The 16,053-nt window shown below is 43.7% G+C and overlaps 1 protein-coding gene across 1 annotated transcript in view; it reads left to right on the top strand.

The window, feature by feature from the left end:
* The first annotated feature begins 3,015 nt into the window (after window positions 1-3,015).
* The window catches only part of si:dkey-110c1.10 (unconventional myosin-Va), a 40,907-nt gene continuing 27,869 nt past the window's right edge, over window positions 3,016-16,053 (top strand). Inside the window, exons 1-12 of the mRNA XM_063202060.1 lie at window positions 3,016-3,042; window positions 4,812-4,922; window positions 6,391-6,559; window positions 7,280-7,424; window positions 7,877-8,033; window positions 8,587-8,730; window positions 8,835-8,916; window positions 10,149-10,256; window positions 10,938-11,050; window positions 12,432-12,700; window positions 14,592-14,673; window positions 15,122-15,262. Of these exons, the coding sequence (XP_063058130.1) occupies window positions 3,016-3,042; window positions 4,812-4,922; window positions 6,391-6,559; window positions 7,280-7,424; window positions 7,877-8,033; window positions 8,587-8,730; window positions 8,835-8,916; window positions 10,149-10,256; window positions 10,938-11,050; window positions 12,432-12,700; window positions 14,592-14,673; window positions 15,122-15,262 (1,548 nt within the window). The remainder of the gene's footprint in view (window positions 3,043-4,811; window positions 4,923-6,390; window positions 6,560-7,279; window positions 7,425-7,876; window positions 8,034-8,586; window positions 8,731-8,834; window positions 8,917-10,148; window positions 10,257-10,937; window positions 11,051-12,431; window positions 12,701-14,591; window positions 14,674-15,121; window positions 15,263-16,053) is intronic.

A 16,053-nucleotide genomic window follows, 5' to 3' on the forward strand; every position in this document is an offset into this window, starting at 1 on the left:
GTTTCCATCTTGATCTTGCCTCTTGCTTTTCATGTCTGCTTTCATTTAATTACCCCCCTTCATGATGGTGTGTTAAGGGTAATGCCTTACATTAAAATTAATGTTGTTATGTAGCCTAAGGGACTGCTTTGAAAGCACAGTAATAATCACTGATGCATTACACTTCTTCGGTAACTTGCCCAAAACTGATGGTAAGTAAGCCAAACAACCTTTGGTTGAAATATTGCTGGAGGCAGTAGTTTTTTGGCAGTGTAATAGCATAGCCCTTTACCTCTATAGCACCTCTCTGGTAATATTAGCAGGCAGGGCTCATAACTTTTTGCATCACTAGCCCAAATGGCTAGTAGGCAAAACTGGCTTGTAAGGTCTTTTCTACCAGTCGAATCGAAATTTAAGCAGCATTTAGTATGTTGGCTGATATTAATTCAGAGCGAATTCAGTGTAAAATACAATACAGCGTGAAGGGCGAGATTTGACCATTGACAATGGATTTGACAGACAAAAAAGGCGTCTGTATCACGTATTTTGTTTGTAACAACGAGTCTAATGGAGCCATTAACCAGCATGGAGAGGGAAACAACACAAATCGGATACATGTTAAACATTTTAAGAAATCATATCAGACTATAATCTGTTTATTACCATAGTAGTTATCTTTAAATAGTGCTTTTCGTCGTCGCTTGTTCAAATGCACCGCCAGTAAACAGATCAACAAGGGAGCGTGAATTACATATCCGGCTAAAACGTGGAACTAAGTGGCTAACCAATCAGAATTCGGAGGGGGCGGGTCATGGCAGAGTCTTACTACGTCAAGGAGGGTATTTTACACTATTCAAATGATGTGTGGGATATCTTTAACTTTCATTCTGCCTAGTCAAAACTGAATTACAGATATCTGTAATTGTTATTTGAGATATGTGACGAGTTGAATGTCGTTTTCAATGACGTCATTGCAGATATCTGTAACTCAGTTTCGCCTAGTCAAAATACAATTGTAGATATCTATAACTATCATTTTGAATAGTCGAAATGACGTTTCAGATATCTCCAATGGCTATCACGACTATCCAAAATACAATTGTAGATATCCAGAATGACGTTGTTGATATCTACAATGACAATTGCGGATATTCGAGCATAGCTAATAAATGATAATTCCGCTTGCCATACAGAGCCAGGCTACTGGATATGCCTATCTAGAACCTACAGCACTGGTACACTGCGATTTGACCGTTGTTCTCAGAGTTAGAATGCCAGATGAGTTACAACTGGACATTAATTCAGTTTGCAAAAAAAAAAAAGTCAAGCGCGACAACCGCGAGGTTTATTACCGTCGGACATGAGAATATCTCACTGAATCGCAAATGTGCGCGATTGCAACACAAACATTCAGCGAGAGTAGATATTGACAGTTTCAGTTTGACAATCTTCAAAATGCATAGGACTATCACACGGAGTGTTTTGCAATCATAGCACAGGCAAGATTTCTGGAAGTTGTTTATGTATTCTATGCAATGCGTGAGGAAATGTAGGCTATGTCGGGCTGGTAGCTTCTCACACACAATAATGTCTCTCTATGCTTCACCTCAAACAATAACGTCTCTTTAGTCTACCACTTATGAAAAAGCACTCAAACAACAACTACCACGGCAGAGGGATTAATGTTTTCAGCTGCAAACACTTCATATTTAGTAGGTCTGCTGAAACAACAGGTGGAGAGAGGAGAAGCGACTGGAGCGCAGTCTAAAGGCGTCTGTCAATTAAACGCTATGGTGACGTGCATACGCAAACTCCAAACCTATATTTTGAGAATAGATTAACGTGCAATATTTTCTTTATCGCGCGACAAGAGTCTCTCATTATCGCAGCACGTTAACGCCGATAACGGCCCACCAATATAACACAATAAGTCTTGGTAGTAGAAAGGAATTCACCCAAGAAATGCAGGAGTACAAGAAGATATGAAGTCATATTTAAGCTGTCTGTACATTAAATGAAGTTCTTACATCCTTAAGTTCTTTAAAATACCACTTAGAATCATTAACTGACCAATGCAACTGTTTTTAATTTCTTTTCTGTTTGCTTTTCAGTTATCTGTGTATACTCAGTTTTAATGTGTTTATTTCTGTTTAGATGTCATGTAGCTGTGGGTTGTGTTGTCTCTTGTGTTTTTTATTGTAACACTTTTTTTTTAAAGCCACCTTCTTGGCCTGGACTCCCAGGCAAAGGAGTTATTGTAACTCAATGGGACCACTTCCTGGTTAAAGAAAGGTTAAATAAATAAAATTAAAAATGAGCCTGTGAAATTCCAATGAACTTGGAATATGCTGAGGAAAGTATCCAGATTTCATTCCTTTATTTTGATCCTTGGAGTGCCATAGCATAAATCCAGAAACCTGGGTTTGAGTCGTTCCTGTGGTCATTTTTCGATACTTCCATCACTCTCTTCAACAGCTTTCCAGTCTATCTTCACTGTCCTGTCTTTACAATGCCAATAAAACATCCTTTAAAAAATGATGAAAAAGCACATTTTAAAAATGCTGATAAGGGAAAAACAAAATATGCCTGTGATCCCACACTCTGCCCAAATTGAGGCGCTTGAATTGAAAAATCAGAGTAAATTGGTGGTCTGCTCAAGGCTTGTGGACTCCCTGCCAGAAAAAAAAGATGTGAAACCCTTGTGAGACTGACTATGGAACCTCAGTGGGATCTCTGGAGCCATCTAGTGGGATGCTGTGGGGATACTGCATAACAGATGACATGAATCTCATGCTCAAGTCTCCCTCAGATTAACAGTTAACTAGCCATGTACAGGCACTGGAGGTAGGCGTTCCATCCTGGCCCGTTCTCCGTGGAGCAAAGTGCACAGTGTCCAGCCATTGTCTCTCAACAGGCAGCAGGTAGAGTGAGGTGGACAGCACCATCCCTCTAAGAATACCCCTTTGGAGTTCATGTTTGGGTGTCAAGCAAACTCGGAGGTCGCCTGTCTAAGTCTGTTCCGCCTACCAAGCAGGCATGGCGACAACAGAGTTATACTCTAAGGTAAGTGTTACTATTCACTGATGACCTGATCAGTGTGGGCAATAGTGAGCTACACTGACACTTTACACTGCTCTTGATTATTAGCCGTGGCCTAGTGGTCAAGGAGATGGACTTAAGATCAGAGGGTTGCAGGTTCAAATCCCACGGTTACACTCCCAGTCTCGGCCCATGGCTGAGGTGCCCTTGAAGACACCTAACCCCGTACTGCTCCAGGGACTGCAATTAATACCCTGTACTTAAAAAATAACAAAGTTGCTTTGGATAAAAGCATCAGCTAAGTCTAATGTAATGCGGGGTAATAATACTTTCATACCAAGTGGCATTGAACTTCATGTTTGTCATGATCCATGGCTGAAGGGGACACAAAGGTAGAGCAGAACAGTACAGTAGAGCATTGTGGTACCAAATGTTCAATCTTGTTGAATTGTATGCTGTACTGCTGTCACTGAGTATGCTAAAACATTTGCATTTTAATGAAATAGAAAAATGACTAACCCTTCTTTGCATCTGCACTTGTTCTGTATGTTTCCTGTGCACTTTGTATCTGATGGTGATGTTGGCTATGATTATGTCCTCTATTGTAAGTCGCTTTGGTTATAAAGCATCTGCCAAAAGCAATGTAATGTAATGTAAATGAGTTGCTGAATACAGGAAGCAAACAAGTGAATGTTGCTAAGTTTACAGTTAGTGCAGAGGAACACTAAGATGTAGGGATGACTTGTGTTAATTTTTAACATGGCTGCTCAGGTTTGTGCTGATGCTGGAAAAGAGTTGTGCTTGGGCAGGGCTGGGACAAAGACCTGTGTACACATAACATCCTGACCAGCTGATGACACAGTGTCTTTATGTGACTTTCAAATAGACATTTAAAACCGACAAACTCATTTAAAGCTGCACTGTGTGGGATGGTGGCCAGCGTAGGTATTGCAACTATGCTGCACATTGAAACTGTGCTGCCTATTGCCAAATTTGATGTGAATTAAAAAAAATTCGAAATGGCGAACCATGGTGAAGATCCCCCTTTTCATGTATGAAATGTGCCATTTTCCCAGTCATAATGAATACTTAGAATTTGAGGGTGGTGTTGTTAAGTATTTTTGAAAAAGGTAACATTTGTGAATGGGCAGCAAATAAACTGCTAAAAAATATTACACAGTGCACCTTTAAAATGTATTTATGAACGACCGTTAAGACATGCGTTTATGAGACAGTCATGCTGAGTAACTTTACTTTCTAGATGTAATCGGAGTTTACTGCATAGCTTGCATAGCTCCTCTGCTCTGCCTTGACAGCTGAGCTGACAGTCTAATTTGAAAGTTACTTGAAGTCTTATGCAAAAGGTGTTAAACCTTAAGGTGTGAACAGTAAGTGTTGGTTGTAAAAAAGAAAGAAACTGGGTGTGACATTTCCCTTCAAATGGAAGACATTTTTTGTGTCATTGATATCTGTGTGGCTGTCAATCAACGAGAAAGACAGGAGGATGGGATGTACTGTAGGCCTACTGTGTGCTGTTATGTGTTCTTGACCATGGGTGTGTGTGTGTGTGTGTGTGTGTGTGTGTGTGTGTGTGTGTGTGTGTGTGTGTGTGTGTGTGTGTGTGTGTGTGTGTGTGTGTGTGCGTGTGTGTGTTTGTGTGTCTGTGTGTGTCTGTGCCTGTCTGTGTGTGTCTGTATGTGTGTGTGTGTGTGTGTGTGTGTGTGTGTGTGTGTGTGTGTGTGTGTGTGTGTGTGTGTGTGTGTGTGTGTGTGTGTGTGCGCGCGCGTTGGCAGGGTGCGTGTGTGTGGGTGCCAGACCCAGAGAGTGTGTGGGTGTCCGCTCGGCTCCTCCGAGACTTCAGCCAGGGGGACCAGCAGCTTCAGCTGCAGCTTGGGGATGGCAGGGTGAGTCTCTCTCTCTCTCTCTCTCTCTCTCTCTCTCTCTCTCTCTCTCTCTCTCTCTCTCTCTCTCTCTCTCTCTCTCTCTCTCTCTCTCTCTCTCTCTCTCTCTCTCTCTCTCTCTGTCTGTCTGTCTGTCTGTCTCTCTCTCTCTCTCTCTCTCTCTCCCCCATGCAACACACACACACACACACACACACACACACACACACACACACACACACACACACACACACACACACACACACACACACACACACACACACACACACACACACACACAGAGGAAAACAACAAAATAGAGAGAACAAAATCACACACACACACACAAAGAGATAGAGATAGAGAGAGCAAAAGAGAACAAAATAACACACACACACACACACACACACACACACACACACACACACACACACACACACACACACACACACACACACACGCTCAGAGCTCTTATCACACATCTCACACCGACACTGATCGCGGCAGTTACCAGCATTTGTCATTCTTTCACAGTCTGTCAAACACGACCCCCCTCTGACAGTGTCTTAATGTCTCATTACCACTGAGGCAGTGGAGCCTGTCGTTTGCACACCATAATGTGGCTCCTGTTATTGAAAGGACAGCTTGGCCCGTGTCATCTTGAATGTCGATCTAGTTCTGATGACAAAAACACCACAAACGAGGGACAATGGATAAATTCCCTTACCAAATCAGCAAAATGTCATTTCGTAGGGATGGATTACACGAATCTGGATACTTTTAAAACTGGATATATTTTTTTACCGTTTAGGCCTATATATTAACCCAGTATGTGGATTAAAAAACACCATTGTGACAGATACGTTTTCAGAAATCTCGTCTTAAAATTCCTGATTTAGAAGTATCTGATTTGGGGAGCTAAAACTCAGTTTATGTGTTAACAAGAGGTCCAAACTGATGTATTTACAAAAAAGACTCTATATGTGTAAACAGGGTCTTCAACATAGCCACACAAAAGCACTGCAATCTCTAGATCCATTTGAAGAAGGCCTTAGTTGTAACTGAAACCTTATTGTAACACAGAATAAAATTGCTGGAGTCTGCCGTTTTTGTGATGTTTTGAAATCGTACCACTGTTAAGTAGGCAGCACCCCAATACCAACATTCTTGATAAACATGCAGTACTTTTCTGGTTTAATGAAAATATATAGTAATTTTCCTTTCAGCTTCTTGTTTGAATGGCAATTCTAATTATCCTTTATCTTTTCCTTTGCCTTGTTACCTGTCACTGTGCAATACTTACTGAGCAGGACAGTATGAAATGTTTTACACCATTTCTATGCTTTCTGCCTTTGCTTCTGCAATGCTTCCTAACTTGACGCTCGGCACATTCACACTTTTCCTTGCCAAGCGATCCAATTTCACTGTGCAGGCAACTGTTAATTGACATAAAACATGTTGTAGTGTTGAAGTCTCTCCTCCCCATGTGCAGGAGGTGTCCTACCCAGTGGAAGGCCCATCTGGGCTGCCTCCTCTGGGTAACCCTGACATCCTGGAGGGGGAGAATGACCTGACGGCCCTCACCTTCCTCCACGAACCTGCCGTCCTGCACAACCTCCGTGTACGCTTTCTGGATTACAGTAGCATCTACACTTACTGCGGTGTGTATGCCACACTCACTCTCTGTCTCTGTCTGTTTGTATGTTTGTCTATCTGTCTGTCTGTCCGTCTGCCTGTCTGTCTCTCTCTCTCTCTGTTTTTTGTTCTCTCCTTCTTTTCTCTCTGCTCTCTCCTTCTCCTCCTGCCTGTTCTCTCTCTCTCTCTCTCTCCCTCTCTCTCTCACACTCTCTCTCTCTCTCTCTCTCTCTCCTCTCTCTCTCTCTCTCTCTCTCTCTGCCTCATCGACTACAGTAGTCTCTACACCTACGTAATGTGCACGCCCCCTAAAGCCACTGACCCTTCTGACACAATGTTTGGAATTCAGTAGCAACGGAAGCTGTTCGTTTTAACATTCATGACTTTTATAGCATCTTCTTTCTGTAATAGGGTGTAAAGTTCAATGACTCATGCACCCTCAGTTGTAATAGATTTGGTAATTCATACAGCTTTGAGTAAAGATTAACTTTAACAATGCATCTCATACATTTTTTGTATATGGCTTCTATATTTGATATGCCAAAATATAGAGGATGACCGTAAGAAATGTTTCGTAAATGTGCATAAAATGCTTCATAGTAATGTTACATAGATACCCATGCATTTTTTAAATTATCAACCGTAATAATTATAGTAATTATAATAATAATGATCAATTAACAACTGTAATAATTGTAATATTGGTTTATGATTGGGATCTGATTGTAACCAAAGTGTCTTTTCAGGAATTGTGTTGGTGGCCATAAACCCGTATGAGCAGTTGCCCATCTATGGAGAGGAGGTGATTGATGCCTACAGTGGGCAGGATATGGCTGACATGGAGCCCCATATATTCTCTGTGGCTGAAGATGCCTACCGCACCATGACCAGGTAGCCTTCACTACACAGGCTACTACTTGGAAACACAAGTGTTCTTTCAGTTTCAGCAGGTCAAAAGCGGAATCACACATGCCATTCGTAAAAAAAACACCTCATGTTTGAAATCAGTAATTTTATATTAAGCATGGCAATCACATAATTATTATGAGTTATATATGATTACTTTTTAAATGCTTTGATTTGTAGTGAGTATGTGGGGTTTGTGATTATGTGGGATTATGAATATGTGGGATTTAGTTTAATGTCTTTCAGTGGTTTGCCAATGACTTGCATTCAGTGTTTAGTTAACGTCATTTCAATTCTTTGTATGACCAGCGCATGTAAAGAAATTGACAATAAAGGCAACTTGACTTGACTCGAGTGTTACAATCATGTAGGGCCAAACATACTAGTTGCTGGCCCTCTATTGATTTCTCATTGTGGGCGACTGTGCATTGTTTCAGGGAGGAGAAGAACCAGTCCATTATCATCAGTGGTGAGTCTGGCTCGGGCAAGACGGTGTCTGCCAAGTTCACCATGCGCTACTTTGCTGTGGTGGGGGGAGCTGCCCAGCAGACCAGCGTGGAGGAGAGAGTACTGGCCTCCAACCCCATCATGGAGGTACGTCTGTCTAAATACCCTGTAAAATAGTGATGATGATGGTCTTGACTGTGGCTCAAATGACTAAGGCACTTTACTGTTATCCCAGAGAGAGAGAGTGTGAGAGATATGCCTGGGCCAATGTATGTAACAGTGAGCTATATGGTTATTTTATGTGTAAGTATGTGTGTAACAGTGAGCTATATATGGTTATGTTTTGTCTAAGTATGTGTGTAATGTCTCGTGAGCAATGTCTTTATTTATGTATGTGTGTATGCTACTTGACACCTTAATTTCCCCCTGGGATCAATAAACGATACTCTACAGTACTCTACTCTACTCTCTACTTTACTGTTATCCCAGGGACCCGTTGTCGACCCAAGATCATTTCCCATTCCTCTCCCATATCTCTTCCACTCACTTCCTAAAATATTAATAATGATTGTTACATCAACAACTGTACAAGTACCTTTCATTTTTTTTTCGAATATATTAGGCTGACTTGGATCTTGTATAATAGGAATGTCATTGTTTCATTATGCTGTTATTATGCTGCTCCCTAACTTCACTGCAGTCTATTGGGAATGCCAAAACAACACGGAATGACAACAGCAGCCGCTTCGGGAAGTACATCGAGATCGGATTTGGACGCCGTGGTGACATCATCGGTGCCAACATGAGAACATACCTACTGGAGAAATCCAGAGTTGTCTTCCAGGTGCGCAGGGTTTGATTTGTGATAGTGATCGTCTTTATTCCACACATAGACATTGTGTTCTTCCATAAAAAGTGGTGTAAATTATTATTATCTTGTGCTTTAAGGCTGCTATGGAGAGGAACTACCATATATTCTACCAGCTCTGTGCTTCCAAGGATCTGCCAGAGATGAGAGCACTCAAACTGGGTAAATAAGACAACAGAGCCCGCAGACAGCTATGCGGAAGAAGGATGCTCTGCTTACTCAAATCCCTCTGAGCAACTATTAGTTGTGCTTTTGGACATCAACTGCATAATATTGCACTTTGGTTACTATTAACAATTAACAACATCACTATAACCCCTGAGGGTAGTTATGGATAAGCAGTTAGGGCGTCAGACTTGTAGCCCAAAGGTTGCCGGTTCGATTACTGAACCGCCAGGTTGGTGGGGGGAGTAAACCAGTGGGGGGAGTTAACCAGTGCTCTCCCCCATCCTCCTCCATGACTGAGGTACCCTGAGCATGGTATCGTCCCGCTGCACTGGTCCCTTTCGGGTGCCATTGGGGGAATAACCTACAGTATATCACGAAAGTGAGTACACCCCTCACAGTTTTTGCAGATTTGTGAGTATATCTTTTCATAGGAAAGTATTACAGAAATTTCACTTTGACACAATGATTAGTGACCTTTTAACAACATATTTAACCGCTTAAATTTCTTGTTCACTCAGAAAAAAACTAAATACAGCCATTAATGTTTGAACATGTTCTCACAAAAGTGAGTATACCCCAGATTAAAATCCGGTAGAGAAGGGTTGACATGGTTTGGGGATGAATGGATGCTGTCAACATTGGCAATCTGAAATACACCTAAAAGGAACATGCATGTCAACATGCACTGTGACTACTGAAGCAGATCATGATATTCTCCATAGGATTGCATTCAAATATCACACCAATCTATTTAAGCCAGGTGCACACTCAAAATGTAAAAGGTCAATGCAACGAAAGGTTGAAATGTACACTGATGACCTCCCTTTTAATCCCTTTTCATTTCGAGACGATTCGAGACAACACAGCCCCTTCTCTACCGGATTTTAATCTGGGGTATACTCACTTTTGTGAGTACATGTTCAAACATTAATGGCTGTATTTTGTTTTTTTCTGAGTGAACAAGAAATTTAAGCGGTTAAATATGGTGTTAAAAGGTCACTAATCATTGTGTCAAAGTGACATTTCTGTAATGCTTTCCTATGAAAAGATATACTCACAAATCTACAAAAGCTGTGAGGGGTGTACTCACTTTCGTGATATACTGTATTGTAGTTTATCTATCTACCAATTACCCCTAAACTACTCTGTTCTGTTTCTGTTTGTGGTGCTCCGTACATTAAATTGTGCGTGTAATGTGACAATAACACATGGTTGCCTCTGCACAGACTCAGCAGAATGCTTCAGATACACCAACCAAGGCAAGGAGATGGAGATTCCTGGCACAGATGATGTTGTGGAGTTGGAGAAGACACGTAATGCCTTCACCGTCTTGGGTAGGCAAGCCATGTCCTTTTGTGTGTGTGTGTGTGTGTGCTTACGCCCGGTGTGTGTGTGCGCATGTGTGTCAGTGTGTGCGTTGTCTTTTCACAAAATCTAGCCGTCACTTTGACTCTAAATGCTATAAATCTGCTAAGATATGGCCATTGTTATGAATTTGCTGTTGCCACAATGGCAATGACCAAGTCGTAATGTATTACTAAAGGCCCTGTGTAATGTCAGAATACGTAGTGTAGTACTGTGTGTAGTACTTTTCCACCACTATTTCTGTCTTCCACTGGTGGAGCAGTGTATACTAAGAGGCTACATTATATGCAGGCCCCTAAATTTAAACTTTTTTCACCACCAGCCAAAATGGATGAATTGTTTTAGCCAAACACACACTAATGGGTCAAAGCGGCTAGTAAGTTGGTCTTTTCTACCAGCCAAACTGAAATTTCACCAGCATTTGGCCGGTTGGCTGGTGTTAATTTAGAGCCCTTATTATATGACTTGAAAATAAACAATAGTCTTCAACTAATAATCACATACCTCCCCCCGACCCCCCCCCCCCAAAAAAAAAAGGAAAAAAAAGGCAGCTTTGACCAAATGTCAACATTAATAGTAGAAGATACAAATATTAGCCACCATCCTTTCCTCAGCTGTCCGTCCGTATGTTTCTTGCTTGACCCCATTAGGTGTGCAGTCGGACACCCAGATGGAACTGTTCCGCATCCTGGCAGCCATCTTGCACCTGGGCAACGTCCACATCCAGGCCAGCGGCCGAGGCGGCGAGCGCAGCTACATTGATGTATGGCCTCACCCCACTGATCCTGAGCAAGATAGATCTCTCAATTCCCCCCGCGCCGTGCCCACGCAATAAGCCTTACCCTGCAAGCCTTGCAAGCCTCGCAAGCCGCCCCCAGTGTTTTGGTAGCTCCTGAAAAGCTACTCTGGTGTCATCCATCTTATACTAGGAGCTGCACGGGAAAACAGCTGTAGCCCGTGTAGCCCTCTCTTTGCCTCACACCTTTTGGATCCGTGTGTGTGTGTGTGTGTCTGTGTGTGTGTGTGTGTGTGTGTGTGTGTGTGTGTGTGTGTGTGTGTGTGTGTGTGTGTGTGTGTGTGTGTGTGTGTGTGTGTGTGAGTGTGTGTATATGTGTGTGTGAGTGTGTGTATATGTGTGTGTGTGTGCGCACTCTTTACTGTGCTAGCTACTGACCCATGGCTGACACTCTGCTGTTGCTGTGTGTGTGTGTCTGTGTGTGTGTGTGTGTGTGTGTGTGTGTGTGTGTGTGTGTGTGTGTGTGTGTGTGTGTGTGTGTGTGTGTGTGTGTGTGTGTGTGTGTGCGTGTGTGTGTGCGTGCGTGCGTGCGTGCGTGCGTGCGTGCGTGCGTGCCTGCTTGTCTGTGGTTGCATGTGCATCTGGCCAAACTCTTTCTTTTGTTATTTACTTAACTCCACTAGCCCAGTGTTAGTGAATGGGTTGATTATGTGATGGGCGAAATTACCTCCCTGAGCCTTGGATGTCCGCCTTAGCGTAGGCTATTTATAAGGCAAATAGCTGAAATAGTCTGTTTTACAGAGTCTGAGTTTGACAGAGCCCATAAACAATGACAGTAAAAAAAAATCACTTACAGTTACAGCAATATTTTGTATGTTTATATAATATTTATAATAATTGCATTATTTTTATGTCCACAGGTATATAATATAATTGCCTTATCAAGCTGACCCTCACATCTCATATCAACCCCCCCAATGACCCCACTGATGCAATTACAATCATAATATAATTATGTTATTTTGAAAACCCTTACATCTCTGCCTTGTAGCCCCTCAGTTGATGCTCAAGTGTGTGTGTGGCAGACAGAGGACCGCTCGCTGGCGTTGTTTGCCAAGGAAAAACAACAGAATAAAACTATTACTAATTTAGGCCCTGCCGTGGCCAAACGCGGGTTCTATTCACCAGCCGCGGTCCTTTGCCGACCCCTCCCCGTCTCTCTCCCGATTCGCTTCCTGTCCACCTCTCACACTGTCCTAGCAAATAAAGTCGAAATCTTTAAAACGATTGCTAATTTAATCACAGTAATATTACTTCATTCCCGTATTATATCATTACGTTGACATTCATATCTTTGTGCCTTTTGAACCCCCACTGATTTCTGTGTATGTGTGTGCCATGTGGGCAGACGGAGGACCGCTCGCTGGCGCTGTTTGCCAAGCTGCTGGGCGTGGAGGGCTCCCAGATGGCCCACTGGCTGTGCCATCGGCGCCTGGCGGTAGGCGGGGAGATGCTGGTGAAGCCCATGGCTGGGCAGCAGGCGGTGGAGGCTCGGGACGCGCTGGCCAAACACATCTACGGCCAGCTCTTCAGCTGGACCGTGCAGAGGCTCAACGCCGCCCTGCGCAGCCAGAGGGAGAAGCCCAAGTCCTTCATCGGGGTGCTGGACATCTATGGGTCAGTGTGAGGTTGTGTGTACAGTGTAGCATCCCAACTCGTCAATTTCGGACTACCTTGTGTCAGCCTGCAATTTTTGACGTCTAAGGCAGTGGTTTTCAAAGTGGGGGCTGGGGACCCCTGGGGAGCCGCGAGGGTTTACTAGGGGGCCGCAGCCGGTTGGCAGGGAAAATATTGCGAAATAAATGCAATCATTTTATAAATTAAATATAATATAATAAATAAATGTATAAATTAAATTTTAGCCAAAAATAAGATAAACAATCCCAGTGGAATCATTTTCCTCTTTACAATGATTATATATGTATTATGCTTCCTGTAGTACTTGAATGGGTTTAGGAATGCACCAACTTCATTGAGTTGTGAAACTGGGTGCACAAAAAAAATAGTGTGGTACGTCTCATATCAGGGGGGCCTTGGCTGGAATCTACTGGTATATGGGGGGCCTCGTCATGGTAAAGTTTGGGAACCCCTGGTCTAAGGTATGCCCTTGGAGTCAAAATGTGACAAAGGCGCCCCCTTGTGGCAACATAACTTCACTGACGGTTAGGGTTAGGGAAAGGTCTTGGTTTAGGCTACGTAGTCAACATGCAACGTGGCAGGTATGCTCTCAACATGAAAAATTGCAGTCTCATCCAGCCTGATCTCCAAAAATTCCGTGCTCCTGGACACGGATGTTAAGGACACGAAATCCGTGTCCAGGAGCACGGATTTTGCCAAAATTCCGTGCTCCTGGACACGGAATTGTTTTCCGTGCTCCTGGACACAGAATTGTTTTCCGTGATGGGCACACGGAAGTGCTTTCTATAGGCTATTACCACAGCACTGTGTAACTCCATCATTAGAAAATACATACCAAATGCTAATCCTAAACAAAATAATGCTATAGCAATTTAAGTTGTGCCCTGACCAAAACATTCCCTAACCTTAACCTGTCATTAAAGACATATTTTTGAGAAATACCTTTTCCAGTTGGTTGCTAGGCTATCAAATTCATATAATGAATGAAAGAAAAGTAGCTGTGCCCAGACCAAAACAATCCCTAACCCTAACCTGTCAGTAGGAAATGTTTTTTTTTGAGAAAAAATATTTGAAATTAGAAAAATCCTGAGATAACACAAGACTGTGGAAACATAGAGCTGTGGGAGTAGCCTATAGAGAGAGCACTTCTCTGTGTCCATCACGGAAAACAATTCCGTGTCCAGGAGCACGGAAAACAATTCCGTGTCCAGGAGCACGGAATTTTGGCAAAATCCGTGCTCCTGGACACGGCTTTGTGCCTTTAACATCCGTGTCCAGGAGCACAGAATTTTTGGAGATCATGTTGTCTCATCCATGGTAGTCAGAAATTGATGAGTTGGGATGAGACTGTGTTGGTCAGTGGCATGGGGCATGGTCGGATTATCCATAAGGGCCAATGGCACTGTGTCCAAGCAATTTTTGAGAAGTGAAGGGGCACCACAAAGCACAAGCTTTGCAAATACTGTTCATAAAGGGGGCAACTCTCTGAGGTATAGTGCCCAGGGGGACTAGCTTAATATGGTCCTGGCATGTGGGTATTTGGTGGAGGGATATACTACAGGGCCAAATGTCAGAGATCTCCATTATGAATCATATGAACTTCAACCTGGACACTGACACATCCTTTGTTTTGTCCAATGGCTAAATTTGTTTGCAAGTTCGCTGTAAAATTTGATGCAAAAGAAAGCTTCAGTACATGTTTGATAACGCTGTGTGACAAATTGAAAGCCATGTCTTTCTCATTGTCTTTGTAGGACAGTATACTTCTGTGGTTCATAAGTTGGAATTGCCTTGCAGCTGCCCCTAAGCGAATGTCACTGAATATCAACATCAACCACTTTTATTCCCCACCCCCTGCCTTCTCTTGCAGGTTTGAAACTTTTGACAGAAACAGCTTTGAGCAGTTCTGCATTAACTACGCCAATGAGAAGCTACAGCAGCAGTTTAACAGAGTAAGTGCATTCAGCTCCTGCACTATATTCCACAGACATTTGTACTGTACATGCCTTTGGAAGACCTTTTTTTTAAATCCTCTCCTATTTTTTGTTTTCTCTCCACTGCCCTTCCTCTTCTCTTCTCTTCTCTTCTCTTCTCTTCTCTTCTCTTCTCTTCTCTTCTCTTCTCTTCTCTTCTCTTCTCTTCTCTTCTCTTCTCTTCTCTTCTCTTCTCTTCTCTTCTCTTCTCTTCTCTTCTCTTCTCCTCTTCTCCTCTTCTCTTCTCTTCTCCTTTCTTCTCTTCTCTTCTCTTCTCTTCTCTTCCCTTCTCTTCTCTTCTCTTCTCTTCTCTTCTCTTCTCTTCTCTTCTCTTCTCTTCTCTTCTCTTCTCTTCTCTTCTCTTCTCTTCTCTTCTCTTCTCTTCTCTGTTCTGCTTTTCTCTTCTCTTCCCTCCTCCCCCATACAGCACGTGTTCCACCTGGAGCAGGAGGAGTATGTGAGGGAGGAGTTGCCGTGGAGCCGTATTGAGTTCAGCGATAACCAGCCCTGCATCGACCTGATCGAGGGCTCACTCGGCCTGCTGGACCTGCTGGATGAGGAGTGCAGGGTGAGGAGGGAGGAGGGAGGGAGAATGGGAAGAGAGGAGAGGAGTGCAGGGCGAGGAGGAGGGAGGAGGGTGGGAGAATGGGAAGAGAGGAGAGGAGTGCAGGGCGAGGAGGAGGGAGGAGGGTGGGAGAATGGGAAGCGAGGGCAGGAGTGCAGGGTGAGGAGGAGGGTGGAGGGGCGAGTCTGGAGAGAGGTGGGGAGGAGAGGAGAGGTGCAGAGGGGTGGGTGGGTTGGGTGGAGAGGACAAGGAGAGCAGAGTGTGGAAGGTGGGGGACTGGTGAGAGGTGGTGGAGGAGTGAAGGGTGAGGGCGAGTGGTGGGTGGTGTGTGTGTGTGGAGAGGATGAGAAGTGCAGGCTGAGGGGGGTGGGTGCAGTCTGGGGAGAGGTGGGGAGAGAAGAGGAGAGTTGGAGGAGAAGGAGGAGGGCAGGTGAACTGGTCGAGGGGTGGGAGAAGAGTGCAGGGTGAGGAAGAAGGGGTCTGGGTAGAGGTGGAGGTGGAGAGGAGAGAAAAATGATGGAGGAGAGTAGTGAATGAGGGGAGCCTGGAGGGTAGTAGGAAAGAGGAGATGAAAAAAGAGAAGAGGAGAAGAGAAAAGAAGAGAAGAGAAGGAGAGGTACCCTATAGGGGAGAGCAGCAGTTCAATCAGGAATTGATGCTGACCAGGGTGGCTTCATGTTGACCTGAACTGTAGGCCGTAGGTGTGTCGATCCAGCCTTTAGTCGGTGCAAACCGCCCCTCCTGTTCCTTCCACTCATTATCTTGAACATGCTGATCCTAATGACAGCACAGAA

Source organism: Engraulis encrasicolus, chromosome 6, assembly GCF_034702125.1.
Source record: "Engraulis encrasicolus isolate BLACKSEA-1 chromosome 6, IST_EnEncr_1.0, whole genome shotgun sequence".
Taxonomy (NCBI): Eukaryota; Metazoa; Chordata; class Actinopteri; order Clupeiformes; family Engraulidae; genus Engraulis; species Engraulis encrasicolus.